The sequence below is a fragment of the Mustela nigripes genome, chromosome 2 (genome assembly GCF_022355385.1).
Source record: "Mustela nigripes isolate SB6536 chromosome 2, MUSNIG.SB6536, whole genome shotgun sequence".
Classification (NCBI taxonomy): domain Eukaryota; kingdom Metazoa; phylum Chordata; class Mammalia; order Carnivora; family Mustelidae; genus Mustela; species Mustela nigripes.
This window is the reverse complement of record NC_081558.1, coordinates 13,212,585-13,229,937: the sequence shown is the minus strand read 5'-3', so window position 1 is coordinate 13,229,937 and position 17,353 is coordinate 13,212,585. Positions and strand designations below refer to the sequence as shown.

The window sequence follows — 17,353 nt, the reverse complement described above, 5'->3', positions numbered from 1 at the left end:
ACTTACTTTCATTCACTCTTATTTATGAATATAAAGTGTTTATGGCTACAAATTGCCCTCTTGGTACTGCTTTACATAGTCCTGTGGATTCTGATAACATAGAGTTCCGGTCATGGATTTTTAGGAAATCTGTAATTTTGGTTTACAGATCCCCCTTCATCCAAGAGCTGTTTTACAGAGATTTACAGTTTCTTTCTGAAAGAAATTTCCATCTGCAAGGGCCTTTGAAGAATTAATTTCTAGTTTCACTGCATTGTTAAGAGTGCTGCTTGTCACAGTTCTTACTTTTGGAAGTTCTAGATGCTTTCTCCATGGCCTGATATAGGAATGAGTCTAGTGAATGCTCTATGAATATTTCTTATCTATTCTCTTATAGGTCCATAGATCTGCTTAAACACATGGCTTGGGCATATTACTGGGCATATAATATTGCTGCTGATTTGCTATCCACTTAATGAGTCTCTTGCTACATGTTTATGGCTGTTTCTCCCAGAATCTTCTAGAATTTCCACTTGGTGAAGGCAGCAGCTGTGTTGTTTGGTGCACAGATATTGCCAACTATTATACTTTAAGTGTAAATTGAGGTTTTAGGTCTTATGATGAATCTTCTTTGTCACATTAACTTCCAGAGCTCTGAACTCTGCCTCCTCTGTGTCCAAGGAGGAGGACATGTTTGCTCCTGTTTCCATCTGCCTGCTACATCTGGGCCTGTCTTTTTATTTTTGGCTTCCTGAACTGCTTTGGTTTAAGTGTGCCTTGTTCATTCAGCAAGGTAGGGACCCAGCTGTGTGAGCCAAGCTGAAAATCCTCTCCTTTTAATAGGCAGATGACAGACTCATTCCCTTCTGAAGTCCAGGCTGATTAGCTCTCTTCCCCACCTGCTGCTCATTGGCGAGGCTGAGTGACTGGAGTCAGACCAATTGCCCGGGTCACCTGATGACTTCCTGAAATCCTGCACCTTTTGCAGGACTTTTCAATCTCACTTTACAGCTGATCTGAGTGGCGTTTGGGGGGCGGGAGGCACCTGGAATAGAGCACACTCCTGGGCTGCTGAGCTTGGAGGAGACTGTGAGTAGGGGACCCATTTTGTAAGTGGGTTGTTCATTATGGAAGGTTTCATCTTGGGGGGACGACTGCTTCCCTAGCCAGTTCACAAATGACACAGACTCTGGTGCCAATGATGAGAAGAGCAAAGGTGTCTGGTATGTTCTCTGCAGCAAAGCCAAGCATTTGCATGCATGAGGAAATGTGAGCTCCCAAGGGGGTGCTGGAGGGTCTCCAGAGCATCTCTCTATTCTTCTGCAGGTACTATACACTCTCCACATTCCTGAGGAAGGGGCAGCCTTCGAACCCATCCTCCATACCTGGGCTGGACAAGCCTGTCATGGTGGGGCTCCCTGCTTACAGCAGTGGGGAATCAGAATTGCCAAGACTGGGCACCTGGGTAGCGCAGTGGGTTAAAGCCTTTGCCTTCGGCTCAGGTCACGATCCCAGGGTCCTAGGATGGAGACCCACATCAGGTCCTCTGCTCAGCAGGGAGCCTGCTTCCCCTTCTCTCTCTCTCTGTCTGCCTCTCTGCCTACTTGTGATCTCTGTCTGTCAAATAAACAAATAAAATCTTTAAAAAAATAAATAAATAAAATCTTAAAAAAAAAAAGAAAAGAAAGAATTGCCAAGACTTCAGTGGCCGCTTCCCTCACAGCAAGTCACCACAACTGTGACACTCTGGGGGGTTAGGGAGGAGAGAAAGGTGGATACCCCAACTCTGAGCTGGGGGGGCTTGTTAAAGATTCAGAGTCTTGGGCCCCATCCTAGACCTGCAGCATTTCTGAAAAGGCCAAGGATCTAACATTCTTAAACCAGAGCCCGAGGGGTTCTTCTGATTCAAGGAAGGATGAAAACTATGGCTTTAGGGTCTGTTATGAGAAGGAAGTACCTCTAGGTTAGGTATGAGAGGTCCAAGTTCAGTTTGCCAGAGTCTTCCCTGTCTGAGATTTACTGTGAACACCTCATCAAGGTGGTAGGAGCTTAACTAAGTCCTGGGTCTGCAGACTATGCCCCACAGGCCCCATCTGGCTGTCTTTTTATGAAAGATACAAACTTTTAATTTTAAAATAGTTTTGGATCTACATAAAATTGTAAGAATATTTCAGCAAATGCCTGTGTACCTCACATTCAGTGTCCCTGATTTTTTGTTGTTGTTGTTGTTTAAGATTTTATTTATTTATTCTGGGGGAGGGAGAGAGAGAGAGAGAAGGAGCAGAGGGAGAGGGACAAACAGACTCTGTGCTGAGCATGGAACCTGAGCCGAAACCGAGAGCCGGACTCCTAACTGAAGGAGCCCCCCAGGTGCCCCCAGTTTCCCCTATTAAAGTTACCTTTGACAGAACTAACAAACCAATACTGATTGATAAACTGTTATTAACTGAGTCTACGTTTTATTCAGATATCCTCAGTTTTCCCCAAATATCCCTGTTCGGTTCCAGGATCCCATCTAGCATTCCCTATCACGTTTAGTCATCCTGTCTCTTTGGGGTCTTCAGATCAGGTTTCTCAGCCCTTCCTTGTTTTTGAGACCTGGAAGGTTCTGAGGACTGGCTGGGTATTCTGCGAAAGGCTCTTCAGTGTGGGTCTGTCTGATGCTTCTCTCCCACCACCTGTCTTTGTAAACAATTTTATTGGCACACGGCCCCCCTATTCATCTGGATTATCTGTGCCTGCTTTTGCTCGATGAGGCCAATGCCAAGTCCTTGAGACACAGACTGCATGGTTCTAAAATCTGGAAATATTGACTATGGAGGCCTTGGTAGAATCAGCCTGTGGACTGAGAGTCCAAGTCCCTCTATAAGGGCGGTGACCTCACCCAGAATACAGACCCTGGAGCGGCCAAGGCCAACTGACTCTGGCCAACTTTCCCATTGCTCAGCATCTGGAGTTTTAGCAGTTAGCATAAGGAAATGTTCCAAACGGGCTTCCATGGACAGAAGAGTAGGCTGGATAGAACATTTGAGACATTTGCCTCCCTTGCTGGAGAAATTCCATTTAAGGGTCCTGTGGCCTGTTCTTTAGGGATGAGGCTCAGGGAGATGGAGACACTCAGGTGTGCCTAAAGTCACTGAAGAGGCCAGAGCCAGCGGGACTCTAGGCTTGAGGATGTCTGGGCTCCTGTCTACAAAGTTGCGTCTGGAGAATTTGGCCCGAGACTTGTACTCATTATAACCCTCCCCGCTCTAGCTACTGATGGCAGCAGGGTACTAGATCTATGGGAGGGGACCAGAGGGGGGAATGCAGCGGGTCCCCACGGGTCGTGTTCCAGATAGGCAGAGACCACTCTGCGTTTCCGTTTTAACTATGAAGTTCATATGACATCAGATTCACCATTTTAATCATTTTAATGTGCAATTTGGCGGCCTCTGGTATGTTCGCCATGTTGTGGCAACTGTCACCTCTACCTAGTTCCAGAACATTTCATCATCCCAAAAGAGGACCCTGTCCCTATGAGCAGTCACTCCCCATCCCCCTCCCTCAGCCCTGGCAATTGCTAATCTGCTTTCTGTTTCTCTGCACTTGCCTGTTCGGGACATATATGGATGGGATCACAGTTTACATGGCCTATTGTGTCTGGCCTCTTTTACCCAGCATGCTGTTTTCGTGGTTCATCTGCTTTACAGCAGCTGTCTGTGACTTATTACTCTTTGCGACTGAGTGATCTCCACTGTATCCCCTCAACACCCTGGCCTGCCTTGGTGGGTGAACTCAATCTGCCCTGGGTCTGGGGGGAACCATGAATGGTGCTGACCTGAGCCCAGGAGGACCACGCTGTGTGCTGCTGGCTCTGTGGCAGGACTCTGCTGGTCATGTGACACTCTAGATCTTTGACTCTCCCAGAAGGCCTTGGGGTGGGACTTAGCAGATTACTGGGAGCAAGGGCATTCGAGACTGAGAGTGTAGTGCATGCAAAGGTCCTGGGGTGAGAGATCAGGAAAGAGACGGAGCAGAGAGGTCACCTTGCCGTGAGTCACACAGCATGTGGGCAGCAGAGCTGGGCTAACTGGTCCTGCTCCTGTCTTCCTGGCTTCCTGGCAGGGGCAGCTCTGAAGTCTGAAGTCTGGCAGGTGGTAAATTTTGGCGCAAGGGGGCGTGGTTACATACGGAAGGGCAAGGACTGGTCTGGGCACTTTGGCAGAACTGAAGATGTTCCCTCTGGGGCTGTGTGTCCTTGTCATCTTCTCTCTCCCCCTGTGGCTCACCATCTCTAAACTCCAGCAGACTGCTTGCCCTTGGCACTGCTGGCCTTTGGGGACAGGCTCTTCCGTGTGGAGGGGGCTGCCCTGTGCACTGGAGGGCCGAGCAGCACCCCTGGCTTCTGGCCACGAGATGCCAGTCTGCAGATATGGTCAAAAGTGCCCTCAGGACAGAATCACCCTGGCTGAGAACTGAGCCTTGGACTTTGTTAAAAAATCAGCTGTCCTGGAGAACGTGCAGTCAGAGACGGCTCAACAGAACTCTACGTTCTCAGGGGTCACCTTATGGGGGTGACGACACCATGTAGCTTCCCCTGAGGGCCCACCTCATGGAGGACTCTGGGCCTAGTATCTGCTGCCGAGTGGTGCCACCTCCCCTCCCTGCAAGAAAAGCCGGTCGGCAACCCCAGGCTGGGGTTCCCGGGCTGGTCAGTAGCTGGGCAGGTGACCATGAGCCTCAGGTAACTGGGGTCTTGCAGGGCCTGGCCTTGGCAGTTGGCTGTGGCCAGCTGGTGGCTGATGGACAAAGAGGACATTTCAGAGGGTGGCTTCCCGGTGACGCTGGGGATGGGGCACTGGAGTCCCTCTATCCTGGATAATCGCTAGGAAACGAATCAGCTGCCAGGCTATGTGGTTGCTTCTGGCCCAGCTGTGTTCCCGCCCCAAACACCAAGGCAGATGTAGCTGGTAGATGGACAGACATTCCCCAGCCCCATCCAGTCCTGGTGCAGCACACTGTCCAGAACATTCGGAAAGGGCGGTGGCTGTGGCAGGGATGTCCCAGGCCCGAGCTCTCCTATGCCTTTTAATCAACCTTTCCTGTAAATTCCAAGGAAATTCCAAATTTCTGGGTGCTTAAAATACAGCCCATAATTTCACTTTTCTCTTAGACACAGCGTTCCCAAAAATATAAGTGCCCCTTTTGTCTAAAATACCCTTTGATGGCCTCACAGTGTCAGGGCCCTACACTTTTTTAGGGCAGCAGACCAGGAAGGCAGCCCCAGGTCCATAGGGCACAGGAGGGACAAGAGCATCAGTGAGACCCGCCTTCCAGATGGTCACCCCTTCCCTGGTGCTTCTCCGCAAATCCCAACCCCCCCCCCCCGGCCACCATTGCCATAGGACACTCCTATGTTCTCCTTAGGTCCCCCAGACACCCTCTCATCTTTCTGCAATCCCTCCCACTTTGCAGCTGGGCTGAGTTCCCTGACTCTCTGTCGCCCCACCTCTCTCCCCTGTCTCTGATCTGGGTGGCTCCTGGTAGCGGCTCCCCATTTTCTGCCTCTCGGGACATCCTTGCAGTGATGGGGCAGTACCCGTACTGCTGGTTTGCATGAAGCCCCAGGGCTGGGAACGCGGCTAGCCCCACCCTGGGCCACCAGAAACTCGTCCTCATGCTCCTCTCTCTGGCTGAGTCATCCTGCCCCAGCTGTGAGCCCCAGCGAGGCTGCGGGGCACATGTCTCACACCTCAGACGCTAGCTAGCTTCCTTCAGTAGTGCCCGAGCCCTGCGTGCACACTTCCGGCCCGGCCCCAACAGCTCTAGTGCCTTCGTGCTGCTTCTCCGAGCAGCTCCTGGAGGACCTAGGGATTGTTGTGGGGGTGGTGGGGGGCGTCCAGGTGGGATTGGGGTCTCACTCTGTGACTCCGGCAGACGGCAATGCCCTGCAGACAAGGGTGCAAGAGGCCTCAGGGCCCACGGTACAGCTGGAAACCCTCTGAGGGGCCCCACACGGCCCCCACCACCCTCAGCCAGAGCTCAAAGATGCTGGCTATTAAAGCACTCTCGGTTGCCTGTGAGACACAGAGTGGGAGAGCCTGAGAGCAAGAAGCCCCATACAGAGGCCCAGGCTGGAGCTGGCCTTGCTGAACTTTCTGGAATATCTACATCCCAGTCCTCCTTTCCTGACCCCTCCAAACCACCAAGACTGTATAGTTCTGGGGTGCCTCAGTGGCTCAGTCTGTTAAGCGTCTGCCCCACATCCTGCCCAGGGTCCTGGGATCGAGCCCCACGTCGGGCTCCCTGCTCGGAGGACAGCCTGCTACTCCCTCTCCCTCTGCCCCTTCCCTCTGCTTGTGCTCTCTTGCTGTCTCTCAAATAAATAAATACAATCTTAAAAAAAAAAAAAAAAAGACTCTGCAGTCTGACTCCAGTTCTGATGTGTGGGGTTTTTTCTCCCACACCAAGCTCTCCTCCAACATTGGCTGGGTGTCCTACGATTCAACTCAATTCTGACAGTTTCCCCTGAGACAGTAGCAGCTCCCACAGGTTAAGGTTTCAGTCCTCCGAAGTCTGCATATACTCCCCCCTTCGGAGGCCACCTGGAAAGTTGTTACCCATGCTTCCGACCAACTGGCTATCCGTCAGAGGTTCCTACACCCCCCTCTTCGGGGTTGATGAATCTGTAAGAGCGATTTGCAGAACCTGGGAAACCAGTTTATTCGCTCCATTTCCGGTTTCTTATAAAAGGTTAAAGCTCAGGACTAGCCAGATGGAGGAGACACATGGCGCAGGGTATGAGGGACTCTGCCATGTCCCGAGCACGCCACCCTCCCAGCACCTCCACGGAGTCACCAGCTCAGAAGCCCTCGACTCCCTCCCTTTGTGTTCTTCTGGAGGCTCCATCACATAGGCACGGCAGGTTAAATCATTGGCTGTTGCTGACTGATTTCAACCTCTGGCTCTTCTTCCCCTCCCGAGAGGTCAGGGGCATGGCTGAAAGTTCCAACCTTTTAATCACGTGGTTGGTTCCCCTGGCAACCAGCCCCCATCCTTAGGTGCATTCCAGAAATCACCTCGTTGATATAACCGCCTTGTTATTCTCATCACTTTTCAGAGTTCTGGGCCAGGAACAGGAGTTAAACCAAACATCTACTTATTACAAGTCACAATACTACACACTCCGCTATGGGTAGATGTTTACGAACGCACGTATCTATACCTGGCGTGAATAGAAAATGCAGAAAGATTTCGGTTGGTGATAGCAGTTCTCTGGAATGAGGGTGGAAACCTGGTTTCCTACATTTGAGGAAGAATTGCTGAGCAGAGGGTGAGAAGAGGGCATGAAGAAAGTTAACTGTGGCAAGTTCCAGAATGTTCTACATGAATGTACAGGTATAAGGGGTCAGCTAACCTTTCCTATTGAGGGTCAAGTGGCAGACATGCTTGGTTTTGTGGGCTCTCTGGTTGTCTCTGCTGCAAAGGCTCTGCGCTCAGCCTTTGTGAAAGGCAGGGTGAAAATCCACCACAGACAATACGTAAATGAGGAGGCATGGCTATGTGGCAATAAAACTTTATTTATAGCAACAGGTCCTGGCAGGTTTAACCTGCGGGCTATAGTTTGCCAATTCCTGCTACGTACAAAAAGAAATCATACTTCAAATAAGGAAAAAAGATACTTTAGACGAGCAGCAGCAGCATTTTATGAAAAAAAGCAAAGAAAAGCACCTGGGTAGAACCAAAAGCAGTGACAAAATGTGTCATGATTTTGCCAAATTGGGGCAGAGAACCATGTGTGCTCCCCAGTGGTACAAACCACGATGGTGGGCCGGGCGGGCTTCCTGCTGGGAGACATGAGGCAAACCACAACACTTGCTGTTAGGTTCTGAAAGTCACACCAGGAAGACAGGGGGGGAGGGATGACGGAATTCCAGGTTTTAGGAAGCAGCCCGAACTGCAACAGAAACCCACTCGCCTGCTCTCATGGAGGTCCCTGCAGTCAGACCTGCAGGGAGCGAGCGTGTGACTTCTCGGCTCTGGGGGGCCTTGAGTGGGGCAACTGCATTTTTTGGTTATTGACAAGCAGCTCGTAAAATATCCCTTTTAAGATGTTACTCAAGGGCCAACTCCAAGGCCAAACCCAAGTGTATTCGGGTGGCAACAAAGACGAGAGGTGATTTCTGGTCTCAGGGCAGGGCGGATGGGGGGCTGTGACCATTTGGGAGGCTCTGGCTGAAGCAGCACTGGCCTCCTCTTTCTGGGAATGACCAAGAAAGCCAGCAGGAGACTGGACCCCTGCCTGCCAGCCGCCCTGAGTGCCGGGGCTGAATATAGTTGATGTGTAAGCACAATGGTGTAATGTTACCAAAAAAATAAATAAATAAACAAAAATTAAAAAAAATCTGAAGTTATTTGGGTATAAAACATCTGTGCCACTGAAATCGCTCTTGGCATGCAGTCAAGCTAAAACTGACTGTCAGTGGGGGCGACTCAGCCCTACCGGGGGACATCTGGTGATGCCTGGACACTGCTCTGGTTGTCCTGACCGGAGTGGGGACTGCTCCTCGCATGTGATGGGTCGAGGCCAGGTTTGCCACTCAACGTCCTCTAGCATACAGGATGGCTCTTACGACGGGGAGTGATCCGGCCCCACGTGGGTGGCCTCCATCTCTGTGTGTTTCTATCTGCAAGGTCTGAAGCCGACCCCACACGACCCCACACAGGCGTTGCTCATCCTCTTGGCCCCTGTGGGCTTTGCCCTGCCCCACCCCCTTCCTGCTCCAGGTTCTGGCTTTAGCTCCTACCTTCCTTCAGGCTGCTCTGCTCCCGCCAATGAGTCCCCCGGGGAGGCCATACTGGGGACAGAATCAGCCAGAGATTTGACTCCTTACTCTGTGCACCCACCTGAGGGGGACCCACCTGCCTCCTGGGCTCTCAGCAGCCCGGGCTCTAGCACCTTCTCTCATTCTTGCACCACCCAATCTCCCTACAAGGCCCACTGCCCCGGGACTCCACCCCGGCTCTCCTTTTCCCTCCCCTGTTGATGGCTGACGCTGCTGTTCGCATCGGTGACCTTCCAGCCACCCGGCCTCAAGGATGGCCCAGAACAGCTTGAGCTGGCGTGCGGTGGATGCCTTCTGGGAGCTCTAAGTCTGTCCCACTCCCCCGGCTAAGCTGCATACCCACTGGAGCTCACCCCAACTCAGGAGTATCTGGGGACTCCAGCCCAAGGCCCAAGGTGGCCTGGGAACCCAGACTCACCCTGGACTTGTCTGGTCAGCATACTCTAGAACATCTCATGCTGCTGCCTTAGGCCCTCTCTAGCCCAGGCCCCACCCCCTACCAGCAGCCAAGCTTCCCCTCGACGGACCCAACGAACAAGTGTTCTTAGGACTCTCACCCCAAAACACCTCCATATCCATGTCCAGTAAACACATCCTGGCTTTGGGGGCCCTCAGATCTGGGAAGGGGAGGGGTACCAGATAAAGGCTGCTGCCCCAAACTCGTCTCCTGCTGCAAGGGCTCTGGGTCTTCCTTGTGGGTGCGCGACACCAACCTCTTCCCTCCGTGCTCCCCGTCCTGGGCCTCCTCCCTGCTGTGTGGCCCATGCCCTGAAAGGGGCCCCTGGAGGTCTGTCCTTGGCCACCTGTCCCTTTCTCAACCCTGGCTCCTTCTGGCAAGCTCGATGCCCCACCCCCCCCGCCCCCCCGCTGCTAACACACAAAGGGCAGGGGGCAGCACCCAGCCAAGAGGCACCCCAGCCGGCCACCTGCTCGTGGCCCCTCTGCCCGTGGAGCCTGTTGGGTCACGTGACTGGACTACCTCTAAGGCCCCAAAGCACTGGGGGCAAGGGATCTTTGTGCTGCCCGTGCTCAGGTCCTCCCCCGGATGACAGCAGTCCACATCAGCCCCCAGAAGCAGCTCCAGGCAGACTGTGCGGCCACCTCGGACCCTGTCCCGCCAACAGCGTACGTGAATGTTCTCATCTGCCGCCGGGGGCCCTGGGTGGCTGGCCCTGTGTGCTCACTGCCCACTGACTGCCAGCCTCCCTCTGCCTGCTATCCTCTTAGCAGGTGCTGCGGGCACACACAGATGGGTGACATGGACGGACAGAAGATGATGACCCAGGCGTGTCTACCGGCCCCATCCTGCCCTCGATCCACCCAGGAGGGCCCCAAATGTCCAGAGCAGGCTGCTGGCCGGGCAAGCACAAGCGCCTCCACTGCTCCGGTCCACCCCCATCCTCCCCGATGATCCCTTTCATCCTCCCATCCATCCTCCTGTCACTGCTGGGGGGGGCGGGGCCTGGCCAGGGCAGGGAGGGGCCAGGGCGCAGGAGGAAAGCCAACTGCAGACTCAGCCGGACGAAGGAATGCAGTCCTGGGACGACTGGTGAGAGAGGAACAAAGCGGGGCCTTAGCCGCAGGACGGAGTATTACTCAGCTATAGAAAGGAATGAAGCCCTGATTCATGCTACGGCGTGGGTGCACCTCGAGAACATCGCGCCGAGTGAGAGGAGTCAGACACAAAAGGCCACACAGTGTCGGATCCCGCTGATAGGAAGCGCCCGGAACAGGCAATTCCACGGAGAGAGCAAGTCGACTCGTGGTTGCCAGGGGCTGGGGGAGAGCGATGGGGAGTGACTACTCGTGGTGTTTCTTTTTGGGGGGATGGGAATGTTCTAGAACTAGAGAGAGCTGAGGGCTGCACAACATAAATTGATGTACTGAACATGACTGAATCGTACGCTTCAAATGGGTGAAGTAGGTCTCAGGAAAGCTCAACCCTAACCGTGGAAGCATATGGACCCCTGTTTCTGGAACCTTGTTTCTGGAACCTCTGTCACCCTGGCCGAGTGGCTTCCCCTGTGTGCCCCTAACACTGGGCAGAGGCTGGCCCGTCCGTGCAGTTGTGGGAATGAAGGGTATGGCCTGGGCAGGCGTCCCTGAGTGCAAAGGGCACAGTGGATAATGGCGAATGGTTCTGGGTGACCTCTCTGGGTGAGCGAACCCGTGTTAATACATAGTCGTGGGAACAGACCCAGCAGCCTGGTGGGTGGAGGGGGGCTAGGAGCCTCCTGGGGCCACATGAGACTGGGGTTGTGGGTCCTAAAAGGGGACTGGTGCTCAGGACTGAGGTTGGCGTCGACACTAGTCCCAGGACTGGGTCCTTCAGGGCCCCTAGCTTTGAGTTGGGGGCAGCGGTGAGCTCCAGGCCCCCCTGGGTCCCACATCTTGCTGTCCCAGGTCACTGGCCTCCCCCTGTGGGTGTGGCAGGTGGCTCAGGGTGTCTCAGCCTCCCACCTCTGTGTGCCAGGTCACAGTGGCTACGCGAAGGCTCAGAACCCCAGCCTTTGACTGCTTGGGAAAATGGCCCAGCCAGCAAGCAAGCATCCTTGTTTCATTTCTGCTTTCGAAATTAAAACCCTGTGCACATCAGCAAATGCTGGTACAGTTCAGGAAAGAGAACACCAACCCTGAGGCCCTGAGGCCCTGACGCTGAGGTCTGCGGGCCTGGGGAGAAGAGCATGCCTGGGCACGCTCTGTGGCCAGCCCTGCGGCCAAGGCCTCGGTGGCTGCGTCTAGAGTCACCAAGTTCTCTGAGGGCCCCCCGGGATGGGCAGTGGACCCAAGCGCACAGGAGGGAGGACCCCAAGTCCCTCAGTATGCTAGTGAGGCTGCCTGCTGCGCCCTCAGCGTTTCTGAGAGAAAACAACAGTCCCCCACAAATGTCACTTTCCTGGAGGCAGTGCAGAGGCCAGGCTGCGGGAAGGCAGAGTAGGGCCTAGTGACATCGTGTGAAACAGTGACCATAAGTGACAGTAACAGTTAACTGCAGTGGCAGGCAGATCAGCTGATTGGAACTGGCTTCCACAGTGCCCCCTTCCTGTTTTCTGGTCAGAATTGCACAGCGAAGCTGCAACCCACAGCACCGGTGGGGGGGATGGGAGGCCGACATGCAAACCTCAAAACAATTCAACTTCTCCTTTCAGGGAGCTGAGAAAAAGTCCCAAATGCTACAAGAGGTGTCAATCTTGGGCCTTCTTCAGTCCTGGCCAAGGTGAGAGGAAATCTTTCATGAAGACCATAGAGAGGTACCATGAACTCAGGCTCAGACCCCAGCAGGGTTCCCACCACCATCCAGCCATGGCTGCCTGTGGTGTGGCCTGGGGAACCCAGATGGCAGTGGTTTAACTTATGTCCCTTCCAAAGATACTCTCCCTGGAACCCATTATGAAGGAACCTTATTTGGAAGTAGGGATTCTGGAGATATAACTAAAATAAGGATTTTGAGGTGATATCACCCAGATTTACAGTGGGTCCTGAATCTAATGACAAGTGTCCTTACGTGAGAAAGAAAACCAGACAGAGACACAAAGGGATGAAGACCACATGCAGGTAGAGGCAGAAAAATAGGAGAGATGATACCACAAGCTGAGCGACAAACACCAAAGGGTGTGCTGGTGGCCATCAAAAAGCCGGAGAAGGGCCTGGGACAGATTCTCCCTTCAGAGTCTCCAGAAGGATCCCACCACGCCCACAACTTAATTTTAGACTTCCAACCTCCAGCACTGTGACAAATCAATTCCTGTTTGTTTCAAGCACCCACCCCACCCCGTGTTTGTGGTACTTTGTGACAGTAGCCCCAGGGCATTTGCACACCGCATGTCTTTCTCGGACCATCATTCCTCATCTTTAAAATGGGCAGTTTTCCATCTGGAAACTGGACCCAAAGGCACAATAACAAATTATTCCTGTTATTAGAAAGTGATCCTTGGCTTAGCTCAGAATGGCTGGAACTTGTGAACAGTTTTAAACGGTCAGCGCTGGAAAGACTTGGTCTCGTGGGATCCAGAGCTGTGACTCTAAGACTGTCGTTCCCACCTGGGGAATAATCTGTCCCCAGGGGACACCGCGTGATGTCTGGGGACATTTTCAGTTGTCACATCGGTGGGGGGGGGAGGGGTAGGCTGCATTGCTGGCATCTGTTGGGTGAAGGCCAGGAGTACGGCTCAGCGTCCTGCCATGCAGAGGACTGCCCCGTCAGGGAATGGCGCAGCCACAGACGTCAGTGGTGCTCTGGCTGAGAAGCCCAGCTCCAAACTAAAACAATCTTCTCCCTTTCCAAACGGTCGCCCCAGGAAGCACGTTTATGGCCATGACGTGGTTTTGCCTCCAGTCTGTTTTGGAAGCCAGCGTGGGCACCGCCCTCCAGCAGCTTCTACCCTAACCACTCGGGAAATTTTGGCCTCTCCGGCTCACACTGCGGAGGCCAGAGGGAGGCAGCCGGGCGGGGTTGGGGGCATCTGACTCACGAGGTGCAGACACTAGGCAAGAAGGGTGACTAATGGCCCTCCAAGAATGTGCCAGAATCCCATGGGGCAACTTCAGGGGAGGAGCTCCCAGGATGACTACTGATCAGGGGCAGCCCTCAGGGAAGGAGGCATCGGGGTGGCTCCCAAGCTCTCGCTCACCCCACAGGGGCTTGCTGTGGGCAGACTTGTCACCAACGATGTCCATGTCTGGACCCCTCTGAATGGAGCCTTATTTGGAAATGGGGTCTTTGCTGATGTAACTAGTTAGGATGAGGTCATTCTGGGTTAGGGCGGGCCCTAAATCCAATGTCTGACGTCACTGTCAGAGGAGGCCACGTGGCCAGAGGCTGCAATGGGGGGGGGCGGGGCAGAGTGGTGGGGCCAAGAACCAAGGAACGTTAGAGCCTCTAGAAGCGGGAAGAGGTGACAGGCAGGACACTCCCTTGAATCCCTCTCTGGGAGAGAAGAGGTTTCTGTTGTTCGAAGCCACCCGGTTTGTGACCATTCGTTACGGGAGCCATCGGATCTCAGCCTGCCACCCTGCATGATCCTCGGCCAGGAAAGGAAATGGCACCATAGGGCCAAACCTGTCTCTTCACCGTGCTGTGTTGAGGCCTCTGGGCTCAGAGTCCACATGGAGCAGGGACACAGCCACCCGCCTGCCCGGTTCGGTGAGGGGTAAATCAGTGGAACACCTGATTTGGTAAATGCCAGATCCGCCCTCTTGTGCCCGCACAGCTGACATCACCAACGGCCTGCTCCATTTCATCTCTGACCTGCCGGGGCCCCTGCCTGGTGCTGAGGCCAAGTTCTGGAGTGGGGATAGAGTCAGGTCACCCTACACACCCTGCGTAGCTCCCAAGTCACACACACTCTGTGGCTCACAAGGTCCCAAACGATCTGCCCATCACCTCCCTATCACCTCCCTGTCCCCACTGCCTCCTGCTCTGCCCCTTGCTTACTCTGCGCTGGCCCCATCTTATGCCCTGCAGGCCCCCTGCCTTTTTCTAGCTCGAGGCACAGTCTGGCCTCCCAGCCTTTGCGTGGGCTCACAAGACCTCCTTCTGGGCCCAGCTCGCCCAGAGTCACCTCTTTCCTCCCTTATGCCTTCCTCCTTGGGCATGCCTGCTGTTCTCATCGGTACCTGGCTGGCATATGAGGCCCGCTGCTTATTTTGCGGCCTGCCTCCTCATTACTAGGGCGACCCTTTGTGTAGGTTTGGGCTAGCACATAGCCAGGGGCCTAGAACGGTGCCTGGTACACAGCAGACATGCTCACAGAGTAATCTGCAGAAGACACAGATGATCAAAACAAAGGAGGCAAGACATGCAGGGTACACAGCATTAAAGAGAAAAACACACTTTGTGGCTGATTACTCCGTAGTTTTTAAAACATTTGCATGAAAAAACGACTGTAAGTATATACAGAAGAAACTGGCTGGCTATACGTGTTAGTCCAGGGTCAGACTGCACAACCCCAACTAATTTCTTGCTGATGATCTCAGCGATCATCCGAAAGGAAGAAGAACTGAAATGTATTCGGCAGGCAAAGCCCAGACAGCCTTTCGGTGAATCTGCATGGCAGCAAGGGGGCTGCGTCAGCCTTCGACTTAGGAGGTCGGGGGGATCAGGCACAGGTCAGAGGCCAACCCTTTGGGATGGGTAGGTCCCCCCTCCGCCAAAAGGACAGTCTAGGGTCCTGTGGAGGGACAGACTACAGCACACCCAGATGATGTGGCACTACTCAGCGATACAAAGACATGAGCTCTCTCGGGCCACTAAGGAACCTTGAATGTCTGTTACTAACGGAAAGAAGCTGGTCTGAAAAGGCTACGGCCAGGATGAATCCAACTCTGTGGCATTCGGGAAAAGGCAAGAGACATGGATGCATCTGGTCCCAAGACCCCAAGAGTGAGGGATGCTGTGTGATCACTGCCACCGCCCCTGCGTCCAGAAGGCTCAGCCACAGTGTTGCCCGTGGCTTGAGTCTGGCCAATGGGGACACTGGACGGAGGGTCTAGTGATGGAGGGTGCTTCCTCCCCCACTGCCTTTATGGTGATGCCAGGAGGCCCCCTCCCTCGGCGTCACTATCTCCTGGCCCCCAGGCCTGCATCCTGCCTTGCTGGCTGCCTTGTGTACCAGGGGCTCCATCATCGACTATACCTAGCTGTGAATCGCTCAGTTTGGACACATCACCCTTTTCTTTCTGGGAGCGGGAGTATAGACTACTATCCCGTAGGCATCAATCATGTATTAATCGGGGCCTCCCCCCCCTACATTCTGATACTTTGGATCAGGGGACCTGGCTGACCTTGAAGAAGGACTGCCCCCCCAGAGCTAGCTAACCATTGTGTGCTGTGCTCTGCATCTGCAAACAAGCCATTCCGGAGCCCATCCACCACCGCCACGTCTCTTCTTAGGTTGTGGCACTCTGGGCCGCTAGCTCCTACCCTGATCACCCCAGGACCAGGTCCCAGTCCACCAGGATAGCCCCCGTTTCTCAGATCCCTAGAATTATTCAACCGAGCCAATCCTAAGCCTGCTGACCCCAGCTGACCTGTTCCTTCCCGTGAAAACCACAGCGGAGACTCTCCCCACACTTCCCCTAGCCCAGCTGTCACCCCACGGCCCTGGTGCTCCCGACATGGCTTGCTGAGTGCCCCCCATGCCTCCCAGTTTCTAGGAAACCGAAAGCGAGCATAATCAACAATCTGCCTGAGGGTGGTGGTCTCACTGGACCAGAACGAGAACAAAACCCAGGCTTTCTAAGGCAGAGGGCCGGCCCCTCCCACCAACGGCCCGGCTCACCTCTAGCACGGGGCCGGCGCCCAGGATGGTCCTCTCGACACCACTGGCGTAGCCCTTCTGGCTCAGCGCGGTGAGGCAGTGGATCAAGAAGTTGGTGCTCTGCGTCTTGCCCGAGCCACTCTCGCCCGAGATCACGATGCACTGGTTGACCTGCTTCCGGAGCATGGCATAGTAGGCCACGTCGGCCAGTGCGAACACGTGTGGTTCCAGCTTGCCCAGCTGCTGGTTCTCATACATCTTCACGTACTTGGGGTTGTAGATGGGGAGGAACTTGAAGGGGTTCACGGCTACCAGGATGCTGCCCGCATAAGTGTAGATCTTCTGCTGCAGGAAGCGGTGCCTGAGGTTTTTCAGGAGGTTCTCCTCTGTCAGCTCGGGGAGGTTGCACAGATCGTCAAAGTCTGCCTGCTGCCGGGGCAGGAGGCCGCGCTCCACCAGGCGCCGGGTGGCTGTGGCCTGGGCCACCAGCTGCATTTGCACGTACTTGATGGTGCCGTCTGCGTTGCGCTCCTGCAGCAGGAAGTAATAGCCGTCCTCCTGCGGGTGCTCGTCCTGGGCCCGCCGGGGCCACAGCAGCACGCGGTGCACGGGCGAGTCGTTGGCATCCAGCACCCACTCCTCCCCGCCTGTCTCCTTCACCTCCACCAGCACGTAGCACTTGGTGCCGTCCAGCTGCAGGATGGCGACGGCATCCTGGATGACGTCGGAAGTGGTGCTGTCCTTGGTGGCGGTCACGCGGCACGAGGCCCGGCTCTCGCTGGTGGCCAGCTGCGGGTAGATGCGCAGGTGGTAGGCCGCCTGCCCCGCGCGGCCGGAGCTGCCTGCCTCGTTCACACTCATCCTGCCGGCGGCCTGGCCTCAGCATGCCTCCCGGGCTCGGGGCGCGCGTCCTGGAGCTGGAAGGGAGGGGGTGGCACGGTCAGAGTGGTGGTGGAGCGGGGTGGTAAGGGACACCCAACCCTTGCCCCTGACAGGACTCTGTCCAAAAGCAAAAAGAGCACAAGAGTCTCTGTCTGTCCCTAAATGTGACCCAGCCTAAGGTTTGTGACTCTTGGACAGTGACATCATGACACTTCCCGCCCCCCTCTCCGCAAACGACCAGACTCGTCCCCTAGAGTTTGCTCCATCCCAACCCCTGTTCTTGCCCCCCTCCCCACAGGGTCAGCCTCTTAGATTTTCAAGTCTAATAGCCATGACCACCTCTTGGTCAAGCCCTTCCCAGCCCACATCCTTCCTGGCCTCTTCTCTCTGACAAAACCTCCCCCA

General features: G+C 54.6%; 1 protein-coding gene across 8 annotated transcripts in view; it reads right to left on the bottom strand.

Moving 5' to 3' along the window:
* The window catches only part of MYO9B (myosin IXB), an 84,954-nt gene that overhangs the window by 49,423 nt on the left and 18,178 nt on the right, over positions 1–17,353 (bottom strand). For all 8 annotated transcript variants that reach the window (XM_059389343.1, XM_059389340.1, XM_059389344.1 and 5 more), the window contains exon 2: positions 16,088–16,983. In XM_059389343.1, the coding sequence (XP_059245326.1) occupies positions 16,088–16,927 (840 nt within the window). In that variant the 5' untranslated portion in view covers positions 16,928–16,983. The remainder of the gene's footprint in view (positions 1–16,087; positions 16,984–17,353) is intronic.